Source organism: Alosa sapidissima, chromosome 11 (assembly GCF_018492685.1).
Source record: "Alosa sapidissima isolate fAloSap1 chromosome 11, fAloSap1.pri, whole genome shotgun sequence".
Taxonomy (NCBI): domain Eukaryota; kingdom Metazoa; phylum Chordata; class Actinopteri; order Clupeiformes; family Clupeidae; genus Alosa; species Alosa sapidissima.
The window spans coordinates 1,885,108-1,908,183 of NC_055967.1; the positions used below are offsets into that span (position 1 = coordinate 1,885,108).

Here is a 23,076-nt window from a genome sequence, read left to right on the forward strand (position 1 = left end):
CACCCTTCCCCTGCTGTTTTTACCATTGTTGTGAACAGAACTATTTTCACAAACGAAGGAGGGGGAAATCGTTTTTCCCCCGAATACCCTGCTATATATATGCAGGATAACAGAAGTAGATGTTTTGCCAGTGATCTTCACTGCACTTAATGATGTTTACCTCTTAGGGCCCTATCTTGCACCCTGGCGCATGGCCTAAAATTTCCACCCAGCGCAAAGTTAATTTTCTTACTTTGCACGTTTATTTTTTAAACAATGTGCCCCAGGGGTGTGGGGCGATTTAAGAACCTAGGGAGTGGCCTGGCGCATTGTCTAAAAATCGCTATTGTACACCACCTAAAACGCATTACGCCACTGACCAAGAGAAACCTGGTCAGAAGTCTATGGCGAGTTGTTTATGTTATAAGAGCGCATTGTCAACAGTCATATTGGCGGGTGCACAACACACCATCCTTCTATCCTCCATGAAGGCTCACCAGCGCACTTCCATGCAAAACTTTAATTTAAAAACTCAAATTACATGATTAGGCTACAATGGGAAACATAATTAGAATAAAGATATTACGAAATGCATCTCACAATGCATTTGCAAATTGGTAATGACGGTTAAAAGTGATTAGGCGAGAGCACAGCTGAAGACGCACTATCACAAGATATAACTCCTCTGTAGGATAAACGTTGTTTTAAACGTTGTTTTATTCAGTCATTCGAAAAATATTAGGCTAAGTGTTGCTTTTTCCAGCCTATATTTTCGATGGTAACCCATTGTCAGTCAATAGTGAAAGTAACTTACTGCGTATAACCAGGGTTGCCAACTCTCACGCATCTGGCGTGACACTCAAGCTTTCAGCACCAATCTCACCCTCTCACGCACACACAAGAAATGTCACGCCAAATCCATTCTTTTTTTTTGCAATCCGTTAATTTTTTGTTGATGACTAGACTAGACCACAGCATTGTTTCTAAATGACAGGATACGAGTTTAAGGCATACATATGCAGGTAGGTCTAATATCCGCCTACAACGTTCTCAGCGCAGTTTTCTCTGATTGTTGATTCGCTGACTAGGCTATTTTAATCCGGTCCGCGACACCTTCACGGAACACGCTGCTATTTAGACATCAGGCAGACCGACACAAAGTGTGGCAGACCGACACATAGTGTGGCCGCCCATTCTTTTCTTGGAACTACTCACGAAGTAGCCATCACATGAAATAACTTTTTCTCATCTTTTATAAGGTGCTATAGCCGCTATTTGCTGCGATAAACGGTTCACGAGAAAATTAACTTTCAAGAAATAATCATATTAGGCTACTATAGCTCTGCGCTCATTTCAATTCATATAGGTGGAATATCTTACAAACTTTTCGTTCCACACATGACAAACCGTAAACCAGAATAAACAGCAGACCTTACCGAACACAAAGGTGTAATGCAGTCACCTGTACAATAAGCCGTTTCAGAGTAGCCTAATCCAGTTTTGAAATGGTAGCAAATTTCTATATGGTCTTCAATTTTGGGCTTTAAGTGTCTTAACTGAGCTGTGCTTAAATACCTACATATGTGTAAATATTAAAATCAGAGGATATAGGCTACAGCTCATGGCTAAGAGTTTGTCAATGTAGCCATAATGATTTGTTTTCACAAAATGCTAAGCATGTATGTATTTAAGTGTCTAAAAAAAGTGTGTTTATATTGGTCAATGCATAATTTCATAACAGGCCAAATAGAAAATAAATGTTAAATATAGCCTAGACATAATATTAAAATCAGATGATGTAGGATAGTATAGAGTTAGATAAAGTTGGATGGCTCCAGAACTCACACCAGTGGATTGGGTCTTAAAGGAGCCACACCACTTTTATGACACTATAGCCTTTAGATTTGTTGCTACTGGGCATGAAGGGCAGGCCAATTATGAGTTCTGTTCAACATTGATGGTAGGTTTAGAAGAAAAGTCAGCACATTTTAATCATATTGCAATAATACCAATAACCGTGATCATTTTGGTCATGATTTTTAATCAAATGTTCATACTGTATCTCTAGTGGCTGGTAGACTTTGGAATCCACCAGCCACAATGGTAGGTGGAAAAAAATATGTTAGGCTATTTCCATCCCTGATACATACGTACACTCATACACACATTCATAAGTCTCAATCTGTCCATTTCTTTCCACAAAACTCGCCAGAAGTCATCATTTAAGGGGTTATTTTTCAATTTTTTCTACTGAGCTACTACCTTTTTCAGGTAGGCAGGGGGGCCCTTTTCATGCCTGTGCCCAGGGGCCCAGTGGCTCATAATCCTTCCATGCCACGGGGTTAAAACACTGGTCTTGTTTTCAAGTGCAATCAATAATTTAATTGTACATTTTGAAGAAACTTTTCCATTCTATTAGTTTTTTAAAAAAAAAACATAAATCAGGGATTATACTGTACATAGCAAAAAAGTCAGGGGACAGACATTTTTAAAATTAGGTTTAGGGAAAAATTTAACGCACACGCACTATGACTTAACAAAATCTCACTCCAGCCAAACACCCAAAGTTGGCAACCCTGGTATAACTGTCTTGTCGTTGACTGACACCATGGTGAAGTTAGTTTCACTTTACCAATGAGTTCAAATAATAGACGAGTGCAAACCATAGACGCAAACGCGTAAAGGCTATGTTAGGTTTTAATGAAGCAAAAAAAGGTTTAGTGGAATGACTGTTCCATACGGTCTCGCAAACAGACTCCTGCCCCACAAATGCCCCGTTGACTGTCAAAATACCAATGCATTCTTTGACGTCGCGATTTGCGCCATTAAAGGGAATGACAGGTGTCATTCTCATTGGTTTAAATTATGTTATGCCCCAAACACACCCATGACTGATTAAGAAATCTATTGTAGGAACACCTTGTTGCGCCATGCGCTCGACGTGATAACGAAAACACTCCCAATGTGGACTGGACAATGCTATAGATGAGTTCCTCAGGCCCAGAAACATGGAAAAACATATTTAATTCACATTTAGATCCTAAGATACACCCATTTCTAATTTCGGGCCTAGAAATTTCATATCACAGAGGTACAGGTGAATTACAGGATAATAGAAGTAGATCTCCATAAACCCCTCAGTAATTCTTTTCCCATCTCCTATGACAACAAAATGAAAAGAATATTTTGAGCTTAGCTTTATCAGACAATCTGATTTTGTTTTTTAAAATGTATGCTAATTAGTGCATTTTTAATGAGATATGGCCTAATTAGCATATTGAAACATTAAAATATAACAAACTTTCAATACATTTTTTTCTTAGCTTAACATGAGTAATCAACTGAGAAAGTTTCATGGTGATATCTATTATTTATTTTTTTTACCCCCATCAGTGACCTCTATCTGACCTCAGAGGTCAAACTAAAAATGCCTCCAGATCCTTAAATTAAAGCTTAGGTCATCAAGAACAAACCCTGAAAGTTTCATGCTTCTTTCATAAAAAGCAATCCCTATTTTAAGAGCTTAACAGCCCCACTATAATGGGTGTGTGTTGAGGTATGTTTGTGTGCTAGTTTATGAAATGGTGTGTGTGTGTGTGTGTGTGGGGGGGGGGGGGGTATGGTATGTGTGTGTTTGTGTGGGAGGTATGGTGTAATGGTGTATGTGTAAGGGGAGAGGGGTATACCCGTCTGTGGGTGTATGGGTGTGTGTGTGGGTGGGTGGGGGGGTGTAATGGGGTGTGTGAGGGGCTATACCCGTGTGTGTGGGGGGGGGGGGGTTGTATGAGTAATGGTATGTGTGTGTGAGGGGACTTATGTATGTGTAGGGGGGTATGGTGTAATGTGTGTGTGTGGGGTGGGGTGGGGTTATGGCAGGGGTGGGCAAACTGCGGGCCGGATCCGGCCCGCCAAGCACTTACATCCGGCCCGCCAAGCATTTCATTTGGTTATCAGGCTGCTCGCTATTTTTTTTCCTGCGATAGTTGGTTAGCTTTACTGCAAACTGCTTTTCACTCTCCTTAAAGAACGTTTACAATGTCAATGTCAAAACATCATGTTAAATAGAGATAACATCATGTTAAACCAAGTTAACTCTTAGTTATCTCCTTTGCAGCAGATCTAACGTGAACATTATGCGATCCATTTAATTGGGAACGCGTCTGCACTCACGAGAGGGAGAGAGAGCCGCAGGTTCTGGCTTGTCATTGTTGATAAGTGATATGTCCTTCTTATAAGAAACTTTTAAAAGGAAATCATGAAGGCAACAGTAGTTCCCACTACTGACCATTTAAAAACTGTGAGAGGGCCCAGCCATAGGTCAGCACTAGCCATAGCGGAGCAGGCAGAAGATCATTGAGAAATAAACGTGAATTAAAGCGACTGTCTTAAAGCGACAGTGCACAATTTATACATTTGTTAAACAGCATAAAATTAGCAGTATTTTTAAGCAATTTACATTTTAAAACAAATGCTTTTCATACTAAATTATAGGCTATAAAAAATGTATTTTTTTATGTGTGTGTCGTGGGGGGGGGAACATTACGCCACTGACCAAGAGAAACCTGGTCAGAAGTCTATGGCGAGTTGTTTATGTTATAAGAGCGCATTGTCAACAGTCATATTGGCGGGTGCACAACACACCATCCTTCTATCCTCCATGAAGGCTCACCAGCGCACTTCCATGCAAAACTTTAATTTAAAAACTCAAATTACATGATTAGGCTACAATGGGAAACATAATTAGAATAAAGATATTACGAAATGCATCTCACAATGCATTTGCAAATTGGTAATGACGGTTAAAAGTGATTAGGCGAGAGCACAGCTGAAGACGCACTATCACAAGATATAACTCCTCTGTAGGATAAACGTTGTTTTAAACGTTGTTTTATTCAGTCATTCGAAAAATATTAGGCTAAGTGTTGCTTTTTCCAGCCTATATTTTCGATGGTAACCCATTGTCAGTCAATAGTGAAAGTAACTTACTGCGTATAACCAGGGTTGCCAACTCTCACGCATCTGGCGTGACACTCAAGCTTTCAGCACCAATCTCACCCTCTCACGCACACACAAGAAATGTCACGCCAAATCCATTCTTTTTTTTTGCAATCCGTTAATTTTTTGTTGATGACTAGACTAGACCACAGCATTGTTTCTAAATGACAGGATACGAGTTTAAGGCATACATATGCAGGTAGGTCTAATATCCGCCTACAACGTTCTCAGCGCAGTTTTCTCTGATTGTTGATTCGCTGACTAGGCTATTTTAATCCATTTGTTAAACAGCATAAAATTAGCAGTATTTTTAAGCAATTTACATTTTAAAACAAATACTTTTCATACTAAATTATAGGCTATAAAAAATGTATTTTTTTATGTGTGTGTCGTGGGGGGGGGGGGGGGGGGGGGGTTGTTGTGCAGCCCGCCGGCCAATTTTCAAAACCCAGTGTGGCCCTTGAGCCAAAAAGTTTGCCCGCCCCTGGGTTATGAAATGCACTGTACTGTTCTTCCAAGGCAACAACAACTTCTTATTATTATTCCGCTTACCACTTTTTCCGTACGCAATTTGTCTTGAACAGTTTAACTTAGAAACTTCGTTCAAACTTTGTAACGTAGGTATTCAAACGGACCAAGCTGCTATGTCTTTTCAACTTTGAAACTTTAATACTTTTTAAACTATTAAAGAAAAACTTTTTAAAAATCCCCATAGACTTAACATTGCTGATTGTGACATCATAATACGGCCGTTAAGCAATTAGAATCTTATGGCAGGTGTTCAGGCCACCTGGATCAACTGCCAGTCTCAGGCTTTAAGCATACAAACTGGCCCTATTAAGACTACACATCCTGTTCAACTGCTTCCTCTGCCAAAAACTGTTTCAAAATAAAAGTCCTCACTACAATATTTCACTGTTAAACAATTTAACCCTTTAAACTACTGAACTTCTTAACTGTTCAGCCATTGTAACTGTTACTTGTCATCAACTATGACTCCTACCCACTGTAGCTAGTTAGCATGGTTAGCATGTTAGCATGCTAGCATGTTAGCATGCTAGTTAGCATTTTTAACAAAACTATTAAAAATGATTAGCTAAGTTAGCTAAGTAACATGGTTAACATAGTTAACATGCTAGCGTGTTAGCATGCTAGTTAACATTTTTAGCAAAACTGCTAAAAATGATTAGCTAAGTTAGCTAAGTAACGTGGTTAGCATAGTTAGCATGCTAGCGTGTTATCATGCTAGTTAGCATTTTTAGCAAAACTGTTAAAAATGATTAGCTAAGTTAACTAAGTAACATAGTTAGCATGTTAGTATAGTTAACATGTTAGCATGCTAATTAGCATTTTTAGCAAAAAAACTTGGTTACCATTATTATCTTTGATAACATAGTAGCATAACTGCTAGCATACATTAGGGCCATTCCAACCGTCAGTTATCGTCAATTATCTACCTAAATAATTTAACTATTTAAATTATCCACCTATTTAACCGTTTAATCATTCCAACTATATTAAACCTTATCTACCAAGCAAATCATTTAACTATATAAACTATCCACCTATTTAACTGTTCAGTCATTCCAACTATATTAAACCTCATCTACCTAGTTCAGTCATTCCAACTATATTAAACCTCATCTACCTAGTTCAGTCATTTGAACTATATTAAACCTCATCATGTTGGTTGCCAATTAGCACATCATCTGTTTTAACAATATATTTCACACCATGTTTTGCATTTTCATGCACTGGTAATTCCCTGGAATTGCGTTTTCTAGTTCTTATTCTTATTCTTCCGCTAACGCATTTAATGCTGCTTCAACCGTTTAACGTAGAAACTTCATTCAAACTATGTTACGTAGGTCTTACTTAGGACATGGGTGCTATGTATTTTTCAGCTTTGTAACTTTAGACTTTTTAAACTATTAATTAAAAACTAATCAAAATTTCCCCATTGACTTAGCATGATTATGACATCACAATACGGCCGTTAAGCAATTAGAATCCTATGGCAGGTGTTCGGGCCACCTGGATCAACTGCCAGTCTCAGGCTTTAAGCATACAAACTGGCCCTATTAAGACTACACATCCTGTTCAACTGCTTCCTCTGCCAAAAACTGTTTCAAAATAAAAGTCCTCACTATAATATTTCACTGTTAAACAATTTAACCCTTTAAACTACTGAACTTTTTAACTGTTCAGCCATTGTAACTGTTACTTATCATCAACTATGACTCCTACCCACTGTAGCTAGTTAGCATGGTTAACATAGTTAGCATGTTAGCATTGCTAACATTGTTAGCACTGTTAGCATTTTTAACAAAACTGCTAAAAATTATTAGCTAAGTTAGCTAAGTAACATGGTTATGTATAGCTAGCATAACTGCTAAAAATGATTAGCTAAGTTAGCTAAGTAACATGATATTTTACATCATATTTTTTGCATTTTCATGTACTGTATTTCCTTCAGGAAATGCTTTTCTAGTTTGAATATTATATTCGAAAGGGGAGGCAAAGAAAATACACTTGGTTGAGTATTATATTTTTTAAAGTCACTTAATTGTTCTAAAAAGCCTTTCAAATGTGGCAATGACGTCATTCATTAGCACAATGCTAGCGTGTTATGGGCAACAACGACCCAACCTGTAAGAAATCAAAAGGACATTAGTACACTTTTGACCTATAACCCATGTTGAAGTTATACAAACTACAATCAAATCTGAGATTTGTCAACGACAATCAGGTGAAAGAGACAAATTTAGCCGTCTAGCTCCATTGACTCCCATTCATTCTGCACTCATGGCGATCGCCCCCAGTGGAACTCTGGTGGAACTGCAACCAAAATTCGGTACAATGGGACTTATGGGAAATATGGGAATACGGAGTGGCCAGGCTCTCCGTAGACGGGCTCTGGTGCTACCTTAAATTAAAATAACCTGGAAACTTCACAGTAGGCTAGTTCTAGCTTCGTTAACCCAGTCTCTTACAAAAAAGTAAAACATGACCAACACTTATATTCACCAGTATTTGACGGCACGAACGTCAAATTAATTCAATCATGGCGAGCAAATCCCAACATTTATCAAAAAAAGTTTGGTCAGATTTGATGTGGCGTGCTAAAATTTTCCAGTGCGCTAATATTAAGTTAACTTACCATTAGCTGCTAAGCTAGTTCTAACGTTAGTAACGTTAACACAGGAATTCCACCTCGTGAACCCAGTAAATCCTTAGCACAAACGTTAAGTTTAAACATGCACGACAGGAACGTTAAAAGAAAGTTACAAATGCTGGGCAAAGAAAACTCTTCAGACAAACTACATTTTGCATTTCACCTTACCTTTCTTTCGCCAAAGTCAGGCAGCCATTGTTCTCAGGCGACTTCACTTATCCAGAGAGACGTCCGATGACGTGATGACGTAATATGCGAATGCTAAGGACTCAATCAGATTATAGACACCCTGGGAGTTTGTGCAGTAAAAATAAACTCTGGACCAACACTGGCAAAAGAATGGACACCGTTAAAACTATATAAAACACACTGACAAGTGTACAAAATCCTCAATATACTCCACAGTGTAAAAAACTCTGGGAAAATAACACTCTGGCATTTGCTGTGCACTTGTCATTATCTTCAGAATGCTGTAACATTTGATCTAGGGCACATAGAAACAAACTTTAACCTGTTTTGTAAACTTTAGATGACTGGTAATTATACAAGATGTGTTTTGTAGAGATGTTTAAAGTTTTATTTTTTACCCTAGATGTTAACATGCGCGTGATCTTGCCCTACATTTCTGGTATTGTGACATCCCTAGAGAATACTTCTAGAGTCAATGAGAACAGGAGCAGAAGATGACTCACAGACAGACCACAGGGCTATGGAAAATGTTGCAGGTTTTTGTATATGGATGGGGGAAAGAGTCTGTTGATGGGGCTAGGCGTGCTAGATTACTAGATTAGCACATATTAATTCTTTTCAGCCTGTTTAGACTAGTGGCTTATCCTGACCTATTCTTAAGCTTTTGGTCTTTTTCTATTCTCAGCCATTTCGTGTTGTTGCAACAGAGCATCTTAACTCCTCTTCACTGGACTCAGATATTTACACTGCCATTGCTACAGAGAAATTGGATGGCACCTGTTGTTATGTTTCAACATACAAAGGTAAGTGATCTGAGCAATTAAGATCCTTACTCTGTAAGTTGTTATATTTCATTAATTTGTCTTAAAGTTTAAAGTGTACAGTTTGACATATTTAATTCATATTTTACTGTATAATGAATAATATATCAATAAACCCCTCTGTAAAAATCTTCTTAATATAGTTAAGCATAAGACTAGAAAGTTTGGTGTATGTGAGTGCTTCTGAAGTGGAGAATATACAGGCGCGAGTAAACACAATGTAATGAAATAAACACTCGTGTCTCGCCTTAAAGGGACACTTCACCGATTGGCATTAAGCTTTGTATCAGTAGAAACCCGGTAGTTTTTTCGAATGGCCTTGCTTCCCTCCCTCATGTTCCCCTGAGACAAGAGATATCTGTATTTTCTGTCTGGAAAAAATTCCTTGGTGACGCAAAAATTGTCATTTTGCATTATCCGACGATTTTTTGGCCAGAGGCTGGAGACTACATTGCTAGTTTCGCATGTTTTTAACCCTCCCCAGTGTTTCCCCTAGAAATTTTTCCAGCAGCGGTGCTGTTGATTGTAGGAAGCCCCCCCCCAAAAAAAAAGAAACATTTGAAAAAATTACTCCTTAAATGGTGACTTCAGGTGGATTTTGAAAGAAATTGACAGATTGAGTTACAAATTATGACATAACCATCAACACAAGCATTTACAATTACAAAGCATGATTATTGCAGTACTTGAACAGGATTATTCGACAGTATGTGGAGCGCCATAGCTTTGGAAGCTAAGCTAACAGGCTCTTGCTCTACAGAGAAAGCTGATAAGTAACAACGATGGCTGATGGTTTACTGATAAACACTAGTACAGGGTGTCCACGGGGTTGTAAAAGGTAGTAAATGGAATGAGCTAAATTTAAGACCATCAAAAATTATTAAAAAGTAATAAACGTCATCTGACGAGGTATTACATTTTAGAACCACTATCCAACTATGAGTTTTTCCATTTGTGTTAAGTGCAGGCATATCTTCTAAAATTCGTGTGAATTTATTTATATTATATTAATTATATGTGCGAGTAGGACCTGAGCAATATCAATGATGTGACGTCAGTCAGTGTGCGTTCGTGTTAACACTTTTAGCGCCTCAAACTGGATACACGGCTGGTTTGCTGCCAAACTTGTTGCCAAAAGTTCGCTACTACTTGTGAAGGTATTAAAAAAGGTATTATATTTAACCTACACATTTCTTTATATACTCAGTCAGGGTGTCCGCTGGGTTTTAAAAAGTATTAAAAGGTAGTAAATCAACTTAGCAAAAATTAAGGCCATTAAAAGGTCATGATTTTACGAGGTATTAAATTTCGTACCTATTTTTGAAACAATGAATATCCAAATCGCCCCAAAATCTTGACTTGATCAGTAGGCTAGCCTAATATCATGGGCGAAGTAATGACTTTCATTTACACATTGTTAAGGCACAACACCCAAAGTCATCTTGAAATTGTTTTGTTTTTGAGTCAGCAACTAAGTGCATCAAATCCTCGCAGGCCCTCTCATTCTTCAGGATATCTACATAGAGGTTATATTAGATAATCAATCGCGACACTCTGCTGATTCAGAAAAGCCTGTGTAGCACAAGCGTGTAGCAAGTCGAGTTCATAGTAACGCTAATATTAGGTGATTTTAGGTGATTACAAGCCAGATTAGTTGTGTCAATTAACAATGAAGTTAGCATGAGAGCAGACATTTAAGTTAAACAAACTGCTTACACGTGACATTTATTTTTTTTATTAGTGTTCAGAACTTGTACTTGCAGCAGATCTAACTTGAACGTTATGCTTCTCCATTTAATTGGTAGCCTAACACGTCTGACTGCGAAGCGAAGCTGCAGAACCCCAATGTGTGTAAAGGGAACGTTCTCTAAAAGTTTGCTGATGGTTGTACAAAACAGCTGCAAGATGATGTTCCGGGAATGTTCACCGAAGGCTACACAAAACAATACCTTTAGAGGATGTCCTCGGAACGTGGAAGTTATTTTGTGTGACTTTCAGCGAACCTTTGGGGAATGTTCCCCGAACGTCTGGTGTTTGCTGGGTCATAATGTGCCTACAAAGAGTGGTTACAAAGGCTGTTATTGGCTGTTATTGGTTGTTCTGGAAACACTGGTTCTAATTCTGCTGGTGATACTTTCAATGTGAATAAAGAGCAGCCTTTTGCAGTTGTTATGAAATAAGATTGATTTTTTAATGATATGGCACAGCTGTGACTTTCTTTTTTTGGGGGGGGGGGGTGAATATTCAATGTTTGTTCGAACTTGATTAAAAAAAAAATGACAGCCCTAGCATGCACTACCCTAGATTTTTTCCCCATGTGGCTAAATATTCCACTGCTACACTTCACAGTAAGCAATTCTCATATGCATTTCTATTATTATTTTCGAAGGCCAACATTACCTCTGGGCACGCTTAGATCGAAAACCAAACAAGCAAGCAGAGAAGAAGTTCAGGAAGTTTCAATCTTCTCACAAAAGCGGGACAGGTAAAATATTTATGATGGAAATAAAAACTATGTACTATTATCTTATCAGGCATCAGGTATACATCGTATTTGTTCTATTGTAAAATACCTGATGAGTGTTTTTTAGGCTTCACGTGGAACTTACAGGAGGATTTCAAAGCCGTGCCTGATAATTGGGTACCAGCACAAAAGGTTCAGCACATTGATGGCGATCCTGTACCTGATGAGTATGGACACATCCCAGGTGGGTCCAACGGATATGGTTATGGGATTTGGTAGTGCTGGGCGGTATGACCAAAAATGTATATCACGGTATTTTTCAAAATTCTTACGGTTTCACAGTATATGACGGTATTTTTTTTCCATGCATAATCAGATGTTCACAGCATTTTCTACAGGTTGAGAGAGGAATTGCTGCAGTACATTGACTAAGGATGGTCTATTTTACTGTCATGATGTAGATTAACTCCACACTAGTGGTAATGCAGTTTTGCATGGCCCCAGAAAATGATGCTGTTTACAAAGAGCCACTCATGATTCTAATGAAGAATCAAATCAGAATGCAAAGACAATTGCAGTCAAAATACAGAATTTTTACTGTGCAAATTTCACAAACATCTTGTATAAAATCAATACAACAAGTAGTGAAACTTGCAATAATTATACTTTTTTGAAAATTATGCAATTTAAAATAAAACCTCTCTGCTAATATGCTTACTCTGTCAAATAGGCCTATCAGAAACATGCCTTATTGTTATTGTGTGCATTACAGTGGTCGGCTAACGTTAACTTCATGTGGATGTGGATGTCTTGTTAGCCTGCCATGAGCTTCGGTTCGGTTCGCTAGGCAAAACATTAACAAAAAAAGTTTGTTTTGGTGCACTGATGACAGTCAGGATCATTTCTAACTAGCCAGCTAGTATTGCTCAGTGCATGTCTATAACACATGCTTTACTTGCTACCTGGATAATTTCAGCGAATATTCTTAAGGTGAGATGAATGATAAGAACATTAAACTTCACTGTGGTCGGTGGGTTGCTAACTAACGACATCACCTACTAGCCAGCTAGTTACAGCTGTTGAACAATCTCAATAGAATTTGTGACGGTAAATCCCTTTCAATGCAGTATCCCTTTACGTTTTTCCTCAACTAAAGAAACAATTTAAGGTATTCTGTGCAACACCCTTAAATAAACCCCTTACCTAAGGAGAAATTAAGCCTTAAGGGTCATACTTCAGGGGAAAAACTTATGGTGTTTTGTATTTACCCTCACTATGCCTCGCAGTGGCACCATGCGTGTGAAAAAAGTCCCACCTGAAACACTGTAGCGCGTAGGCCTGTCAAACTCGATTCCTTTTAAGGATCCGGGTTATTCTGAGTCACTCACTAAACTGATCCGGGTTGAACGAGTCACTTGAGTCAGTATTGCTAAATCGCAAATAAATTCAGTCCTACGTTCAAGCAGTGCAGTGGGGTGCTTCATTTCGTTAAGTGCCTTCTCATGTTGGATGTGGATCCTCCATGTGGATTTGAAACCAGGTTTTTGCAGTACTTGCATTTAGCCTAAGAGTTTTGGTCTCCTGGTCAAAGTGCATCCACACATTGTTCATCTTTTTGGTGCTCATGTTCAGAAACTTTGATCTTATTGACAGGGAGGGTAGCCTATATTATAATAATTAATTATTTGTTGTTTTGTTAACAATAGAAAATTTGCCTAGGTCTAATGCTACTCTGCTACAATGTTTATTACCACTACTATATACTAATAGTAGGCTACTAGGAATCTATTCTAATAGGTATTATAGGCAGCTAATAGGCCTACTAGGCAACTAATATTATTAGGCTATTAATCATAGCTATACATATATATATATATATATATATATATATATATCTCATGTTAGGTAGCCTAATATAATATAATATAATATAATATAATATAATATAATATAATATAAAATAGCCTAATATAATAGCATCAAAATCTCCACCCACTCACGGGAAAGAAAGCAGTTTGAGCCAGACTGTTTATTTATTGTCTTAACCTAGCCTAAGCAATTGACTTTCAATGTAGACATAGAAACAGGAACGTAGAAATGCCCTGCAGTGACTAAATTATTATTATTGTTATTATTATTATTATTATTATTATTATTATTACTACTACTACTACTACTACTACTACTATTCTCATTAGGCCTATTATTATTATCACCTTGACACGAGTAGAAACTAGGCTACTTGCTCGTCTACAGATCCACTCATGACAATGTAGCCGGCTGATTCGACTGACTTGCACTCATAACAACATAATGTAACCGGTCCGCCCGCGGCTGATCCAAATGACCCAGGTAGGCTAGCCTACTCAAGCAACTCCATACAGAGCTTGCAATGTTTCGGACATTGCAACTGTCTTCGCGACCTAATTGCATTTTAAAGTAGGCTATGCGTGCAGAATATATGTTATTTCAGAAGTGAAAGCATGGCTTTTGTTGTGGATTTTCTTTTAACCTTGACGAGGAGTTACTCGTTCCTCTAAAGATCCACTCATGACAACGTAGCCGGCTGATTCGGCTGACTCGCACTCATAACAACAATGTAACCGGCCCGCTTGGCTGATCCGACTGGCTAGCCTACTCTCCATACAGAGCTTGCAATGTTTCAGACTGTCTTCGCGACCTAATTGCATTTTAAAGTAGGCTATGCGTGCAGAATATATGTTATTTCAGAAGTGAACGCATGGCTTTTGTTGTGGATTTTCTTTTAACCTTGACGAGGAGTTACTCGCTCCTCTAAAGATCCACTCATGACAACGTAGCCGGCTGATTCGGCTGACTCGCACTCATAACAACGTAACCGGCCCGCCCTGCTGATCCAACTGACCCGGCTAGCCTGAGCAGCTCCATACAGAGCTTGCAATGTTTCGGACTGTCTTCGCGACCTAATTGCATTTTAAAGTAGGCTATGCCTACGTGTAGAACATTGTATGCTATTTCAGAAGTGAAAGAATGGCTTTTGTTGTGGATTTGCTTTTCACCTTGACGAGGAGTTACTCGCTCGTCTACAGATCCACTCATGACAACGTAGCCGGCTGATTCGGCTGACTCGCACTCATAACGTAACCGCCCGGCCCAGCGATCCGACTAACCCGGGTATACAAAGCAGCTCCATTAAGAGCGTGCAATGTTTCGGACTGTCTGCGCGACCTAATTGCATTTTAATATGCTACATCTATACACCAAATCTAAAGTATGCCTAGGCTACATGCAGAACATTGAATGTTATTTAAGAGGTGAAGAATGGCTTTTGTTGTGGAATTGCTTTTCACTTTGAGGAGGAGCTACTCGCTCGTCTACAGCCACTCATGACAACGTAGCCGTAGCCGACTCGTACTCAATGTAGCCTAACCGGCTGGCTGATCCGACTAACCCGGCTCTGCGGGAAGTTAACCAGTTATCTCAGACTGCCTGCTCACTGAGTCGCTTGAGTTGATTTGTGGAGTTGTGGTTATCCTACTTACGAAATTGTTACATTTTTGGCAGCTATGATGGCTAGTAGGCTAGCTAATGTTGCAAGAGGTTTGTGTGTGGCGCTGTTTATCGTTTTAGATTGAATTGTAGTAGGACTCAACTGATCCGAGTTAATGATACTAGAGACTCGCGACTCATGGGTTAATTTAAAGATACGGGTGAAAGATCCGAGTGAATCACGACTCAAACAGGCGTAGTAGCGCGGCGCAGCGTTCCAAACGTTGTGTAATCAAATACACCGGTATGGAGGTATATTAAAAATTCATATCATAACGAAAATATACACCGATATACGGTGTGAACCGGTATACCGCCCAGCACTAGGGTTTGGCAGACGCTTTTGTCCAAAGCGACATACAAAAACAATATATCGTAACACCCCCAATTATCACCACTTTTGTTCAGAAATTCTAAAACAATGATGTCTTTTAACACTTCAAAATAACATTTGCTAAATGAACCTTACATTTTTCAGTAGCCATAGGTGTGTAGATTTGAACAAAATCTGGTTTGATTCTTAACGGGAGCATTTACTGCCTGAAATATCCGATTTTGTTTACCACGCTCGGAGTTATAGTGATGGCCTGATGGGTCACCTATTTACGCCGTTTCAACATGAATGGCACATGAACGGTTAGACCGAGAATTCTCGTCATGAAATTAAAATTCCACTGGAGCTCCAAGCGGTTGTGTACACGCAGCCTTACAACACTGTTTACAGCTCTGCGAGTCACGGTAAAATGTCATTTTTGGTACATAGCTAATTTAGATACACTTATGGTGTGGGTGGTTGCGTTTCTTTAGGAGTCCGCCGTCTTGGTTTGTATAGAAATGGATATTAAGTGACACATACACGCAAGACGGCGGAAATACGGGACCGATGGTAAAAGGGGGAGTTCCGATAATATTTACAAATGTAACAGGGAACAGATTAGAATGTTGGTCAAACTATAATAAGGAGAATAGCAATAATAAACAACAATGTCAATTCAATCAATAGCCTAATAAAATAAACAATGAAAATGAGGGGGGAAAAGGCAATAATAAACAATGTCCTTTCAATCAATAATATAAAAACAATAGCATGGTAAGACTACATTAATGAGAATATAAATAATAAACAATAATGTCAAATTAATCAACAGCCTAATGGAAATAAAACAATATTATACAAACCATAACGCATAAGAAGTGCTTAAAGAACTAAGTGCATGTTGAACAGATATAGACCCCTCTTAAATTACCCAAAACTATCACATAGTTTTGTAGAATACAAAGTTTTGTAGAAGTAGGATATAGAAACCATTGAAGCCTGATACACTAAGTAAGGTTTTATCAGGCATTTTGGGTGTTTAAGTGTACAGATGAAGCTGCATTATGGATGTTGTATCATTTTGTTTATTTGCAGGTGATTTACCAGTATCACAATGTATCACCTTTGTCTGCACTGTGCACTGTGCTCCTGGCTTTCAAAAGAGCTCTAGATTTCGGAAAGTGTGATTATGGGGCGGTGGTAGTGTAGTGGTTAAGGAGCTGGGCTAGCGTGCAGTAGCCTGAAAGTTGTCGGTTCAATTCCCGGCTTCCACTGTTGTGACCTTGAGCAAGGCACTTAACCCCAAGTTGCAATGTGATTCCTTGTAATATAGCTTAATATAGTTACTTTGGTCAAGAAGTGTCTGCTAAATGTAATGTAATGTAATGTAATATTGAGGGTATTAAAGGGCTCTAGATTTGTGATATTGAGGATATTAAAAAACTTCTTTTTTTTTTTTTTTCCATTTGGTATCAGTCACTATTTCCTCTTCAAATACATCAATTTATTAATGTTTTCCAACAGTCTCCACACATATGGATATTTAATACCAAATAATTTTCAGTGTCCCGCCGGCGGGACGGTTGCCCACCTCCCCCAACATTCTAAATCAATTGTATGCACCATATTGCTATGTAGCATAGTAATGTTATACACCATTTCAAAGCTTTGACTCTTGGGAATCCAAAAATGACAACTTTTTTCATGTACAATCTGTATAGTGCTTTACATTCTCAGATTAATTTTATTATCTCAATTAAATTTGATCCAAAATGCCCCCCTCCCCCTCCTCCGCTTTTGGTGATACCCTGACTTCTGGCTGCAGTGTAGCTGCAGCACAATAAGTAGATGCATCATATTGGGTACTGAAATATTCACAAGAATCCATAGAAATTGAATCTTCATGTTGTATTATGAAATATTAGTTGTACAGATGTATAGTCTATCTTATACACACTCATTTTGTGTAGTCAGTCTATATCAGAACACCTGACATACAATCTAAATAGTCCACAGGAAACCTCAAAGTGTTACCTTTCATTTGAGACCAGGATTATGCTTCTACACAAAGGGGTTCAGGGGTGCAGTAAGCATTTGAGGCATTTTACAAAACGCATGGGCATACCTTGGCAAATAATAGTCTAAAGCGCGCATATTTTCATTCTATATTGATCAACTTTTGCACACAGCTTCACAAGACCTGGTGCTAGGGCTCAGTTGTGTTTCTAAAGGGATATCAAGTGACCTAGAGGGCTGAAATGTAGTCAGTTCAGAGATGCTTGTAATCTGGCAGAAAGAAAAAACTATATTCTAGCTCTTTGTCAGTACATCACACAGTTATTTTGACTGCTTCCTACGAAAGCTACAGATTCTCAGCTTTCTATAGAGGTCCAGCACTTGATGGTTGACCCCAAAAGAGGTGGGAACAATGCCCTTGTAAATAGGCGCAGTGCAATTTCAGGCAAAAACTTTTTTTACTGAGAACTATGTGGTAATGTGTTTAATTGTGAATACCAAAATAAACATTTACAATGAACAATAGATTTTAGCACCCCCTCAGGTGAAACACAGCATAGCATTTTGCTCCTTTTATAATGGTGTTATGTTCCCAAAACACTTGTAACTACATGCATTTATTCTGTGAATGGGACTTGGTACAATATTGATACTTTACACACTAAATGGCCACATACTTAGCTATTTCCACATTTCCACATACTTAGCTATTTCCACAGATTTTTATGGTCCTACTAGCTACCCCACATACCATTTCAGTTGCATGAAAATGACACAAAAATACAAACACGCCTTGTTTTATCCTTATTATTGTCATGGCTTTTTATTTTGGAGACTTCACATTTTGGGACAACATTAACAAAGGATTATATTTCTAGAGAAAATACCGATTGATGGCAGGTGTGTCACAATAAAGGAGTTTTGAGACCCTCAATATCACTTTTTTTGCATGTTTTTTCTGAAACTAGGGACTTCTATAAAACCAATGAGACTGTGGTACAAACTTTTAATGATTGAATCGTACTGAGAACATGTTTGTCTTCCATTCTACAAAGTTTGGCTAGGCTAGGAATAATACTTTTAATAATTTTAAGATATGAATGTCCAAAAATGGCCTCCATGATAATGCCTTTTAGAGAGTGTAAACAATCAAGGACAAAAATCAAGGACTATGAAAACAATAGAACTTAGGGCTGTCAAAATTAACGCGTTAATCTCTGTTATTAATTTTGAAATGCATATCGCGTTACAAAATATTAACTCAACTCATTTTGTTTACCTACTTCCTTTGTGGGGGGGTGCTGACGTCACATAACGGAAGCTGCGATTCGAAACCTGCAGCCTACAGCAGTGCAGAGATGGAGAGAAACGGTGAGGGGCTGGTAGGCGGAAAGTTTCAATTTAAAAAGTTGCCGGATGGAACTATTATTAAAAACAGAGTGGTATGCACAATTTGCAAAGCGGAATTTAATTACCATAGAAGCTCGACATAGTTGAAATATCACGTCAATGCGAAACACCCTCTCCAAAATCCTGGCAGTGCCCGCCAGTCCACAATTCCAGAATTACGTGGGCGAATAACTAAACCCGTGAGTGAAAAGCTCACCAATGCCTTGGCTTGTTGGGTACCGACCCATGAACATGGTTGAAGATGACGGTTTGGCTAATATCATTCAAATTGCATCAGGAGACATCTCCTATAGTTGGCCTTCGCGAGGAACAGTCACGTCACGTATACAAACAATGTACGAGGCCGAGAAGGTAGATAAATTGAACATGCTCAAACAAGCTCTGAACGTCGCCCTTACTGGCGATCATTGGACTTCTGTGAGCAATGATAATTACTTGGGTATCACCGCACATTTCATTGAAAATGTATGGGAACTGCGGTCGTTTGCAATAACCGTGAGAAGAACTGAAGAGCGACATTATGCAGAGGCTTGTGCTAATGATTTCCTTTATGTCGCTAAGGAGTGGAATATTGTGGGGAAAATAAGCACTCTTGGCACTGACAGTGCCCGTAATATGATTGCAGCCGCTAGACTACTTCCATTTGACCATCTACCCTGCGTGGCACACAGTCTACAGAGAACAATCACTGTTGAACTCCAAGAGAGTGGATTTGAAAATGTTCTGGCTAAGTGCAGGAAGATTGTCGGCCATTTCAAACACAGCCCTGCGAACGACCGTTAATTAAGAGCACAACAAGCTGCACTTGTACCACTCGTTTAAGAGGTCATCACGCGGTGGAATTCCACGCTTGATATGATCAAGCGTATTCAGCGAAATAAGTCACCACTTGCCTCTACCCTGGCTCAACACAAGACGATGTTGACGGCACAGGAGTTAGCTAAACTGCAGAAGTTGGAGGAACTGCTTGAACCTTGCAAGTAAGCTCGCTCGTGCTCTCTCTCTCTCTCTCTCTCTCTCTCTCTCTCTCACACACACACACACACACACACACACACACACACACACACACACACACACACACACACACACACACACACACACCACACACACTCTGACCTCTGTTTTTCTTTATGTGTGGCAGTGTCCCTCAATCTGCCAGTGTTTTCTGTGTGTGTCTGTGTATGACGGAGTGATGATTTAAGGCCCTTAAAATCTTGTACTTTACATTGCAGATATGTATCTGAACTACTGGGTGGAGAGCAGTATATTTCCTGTTGTGGTGTTGCCAGCCTTGTGCCACTTAACCAGAGTAATGGTGCCATCAGATGATGACCCGGTCTATGTTGTGAAATTCAAGAATACCTTTACAGCAGACTTTGCGAGACGGAAAGAGAGCACTAATCTCCCTTGGTTGAAGATCGCAACAGTGTGTGACCCCAGGTTTAAGGACTTGAAATGCCTCCCCAAAGACGAGCGAAATGAGGTTTGGGCCTCAGTCCGCAATCTAATGCTGGAGGAGAAACCTGCAAAAGCATCTCTGTCTGAGAAAACACAGTCATCCTTCTTGCTAGCCTCCTCTGACACGAATACCGACGACGAAGAAGAGGAGTCTGTAGACACATGTCTTGACCGCTATAAACTTGACATTGGGCAATGTCCATTAAAATGGTGGGCAAGCAGAGAGGCAGCACATGACAGGCTTGCAGCCATCGCACGTAAATTCCTTTCAACACCAGCTACTGCAGTGCCCTGCGAGCGCCTGTTTTCACTCTCGGGGCAAAAAAAGAGGGCAGCTTTGTCTCCTGCTAATGTGACTAAACTTGTATGTCTCAGCAATTGGCTGAGTGTGAAGAAAGATTAAGTCAAATTTCCTCTCTCTTTTTTTAGATTTTTATGAACACCTTTTGTTTTGCACTTTTCTTTTTGAAACTGCATTTGCATCCTACTTTTTGCATGCTACAATGTGAAAGACTCTTAAGTTAATATCTAGCCAGCAGCTACTTTATGGTTACCTTTTGCATCTGTTTGTACTTTGTAAATGTTCAATGTTTAAGATGCCAGTAAATACTGGAATACACCTTTTTGGTTACTGAATTCAAAGTACAAATAAGACCCTATTAGCCTGGCGGGCCATCTTATATCATTGAAATGTATAGTCTGGAATCGAACCATTCACCTCGCTTAATCCAAGGGGCGGGCAGAGAATTGTCTTTCAAACTGCCTAGGCATGCAATAGGCCAGCGCTACGACCATATCCGTATCCGGTCGGCAAAACGGCAAATACATACTTCTTCGAAAGGAATGACTTAAGTGCATTGTGTTGCTCAACTTTCAAAGAAAAGCACAAGTCCAACTCCTCCAAAGTTGACGCCAACGCCGATTTAAACAACCACTCTTCGTTCGCCATAGCCACCTTCCTTGTTGTTCACAGTCGCAGGACTGTCGTTATCCTGTTAACGACTCTAACAAAATAGAGCGGTGTGATTGGATGACGTCCACGGTGTCAGCCAATAGAAATCCCTATGGTTTGATACTAGACGAACAGGCTGAGCAAATGAATTTGCCGCTGCTAGGGTGCGTCTAGATTTCTAGGCTAAGAGCCTATTGTTTCAATGAGGAAAGGAGCTGAATACTCTCTTATTATTTTGTGTCAGTGGCACAACAGATATTTTTCTGGTGCTAATAAAGTTCTTGGTGCATAAACAAATAGCTCTTTACAAATAGCTATTTTCTCTCTGAAACTATGTAGTTCTGTGTATTTTGTGATGTACTTGTGTCCAAATACACACCCTTTGTGGTTACTCATTGATTTGGTGATTTATTTTGTATTTAATATGCCCTTTAAGAAGCTTTAGTCTTTAGGGGGAATTACATTAATACACAGGATTAGATGTTAAAATCCCTTGTGCCAAAATCCAAGGTAAAAACTTGCCGTGGCAAGTGAGCTTTTGAACTAAACAGGTCTTGTCTACTTGTGTTTGTGTGTCATCTAAATAATATATATGTGCCCCATACATGGAATCAGAGTGCCTACTGTATGTAGAAAATGGAAAATCTCTACAGCAAAAGGCCAGCCTACCGCTACATGCATTTGGTTTGTTTCTGCCATTTATTAGTAATGATTTACACCGTTTGTTTACTACTTACTATTTACCTGAGCAATCAGTATTGTGCAATATAGCATACAGAAGGTGAGGGACATTTTGGGGGGAAAGAAGTGGTGCATTTTATCATTGAAACATGCAACTTTTCATGAAAATTCTATAATCAAAGATGGCCGCCACCATATGACGTCATAATATGCAAATTAAATATAAACATTTAATCTCTACATAAACATTGGGTCATCCTTAATATTTCTCTAATTTACATAAAGTCTCTATCTCTTATCGCTTTTAAGATATAGCCTTCTGAAATGAAGATGTCAAAATCGAACGTTTCGGAAAAAAAACCTCTGGCGCCTAAAGGGTTAAATTCCTCTGTCAGACTAGATATTGGCAACTCTACAATACCCTTCCCATACAAGGCTACACTGCTTAAGCAGCGTGGGACTCCGAGCCATTTTCTGACAAAGGAGTTGATCATTTTTTCCAACCTCTCTACCTTTGACAGAGGAACTTCATAAACTGTCAATGGCCACATTAGCCGGGGCAACAAACCAAACTGCAAACACCACAGCTTGAGCTTACCTGCTTGACTTGTCAATTTTTGCAATACCTTGCATAGTGACCTGTCTCAAGTCTTCAACCTGTGATTTATCACTAAGGCTTGCATCATACCACCTTCCCAGACTCTTCACTGGTTTCTCCAGAACTGTGGGAATCACCTCCTTATTTATAGCAAACTTCTTATCTATTACCTTCCCTTTAACAATTGAGAGACTCCTAGACTTACTTGGCTTCACCTTCATTCTGGCCCATTGCAGATTACTATTTAACTTATCCAGCAACCTGTTGGTGCATGGAACGGTTGATGTCAAGGTTGTCATGTCGTCCATGAAAGCCCTAATCGGGCTCTGCTTTTTCCAAACTATCTTCATTAATTGCCATAGAAATCTTAAAACATCTGGTGCACTCTTATACAACCAGTAGGGCACTCCATTAGGTCCCGGGGCTGAAGAGGCCCTTGCACGTTTTATTACTTCTTGCACCTCTTTCCACCTTGGTGGACTATCGTCGCA

At 39.2% G+C, this 23,076-nt stretch overlaps 1 protein-coding gene across 2 annotated transcripts in view; it reads left to right on the forward strand.

Moving 5' to 3' along the window:
* The window catches only part of c11h12orf29 (chromosome 11 C12orf29 homolog), a 69,955-nt gene that overhangs the window by 17,588 nt on the left and 29,291 nt on the right, over positions 1-23,076 (forward strand). For both annotated transcript variants that reach the window (XM_042108844.1, XM_042108842.1), the window contains exons 3-5: positions 9,024-9,141; positions 11,549-11,644; positions 11,751-11,867. In XM_042108844.1, the coding sequence (XP_041964778.1) occupies positions 9,024-9,141; positions 11,549-11,644; positions 11,751-11,867 (331 nt within the window). The remainder of the gene's footprint in view (positions 1-9,023; positions 9,142-11,548; positions 11,645-11,750; positions 11,868-23,076) is intronic.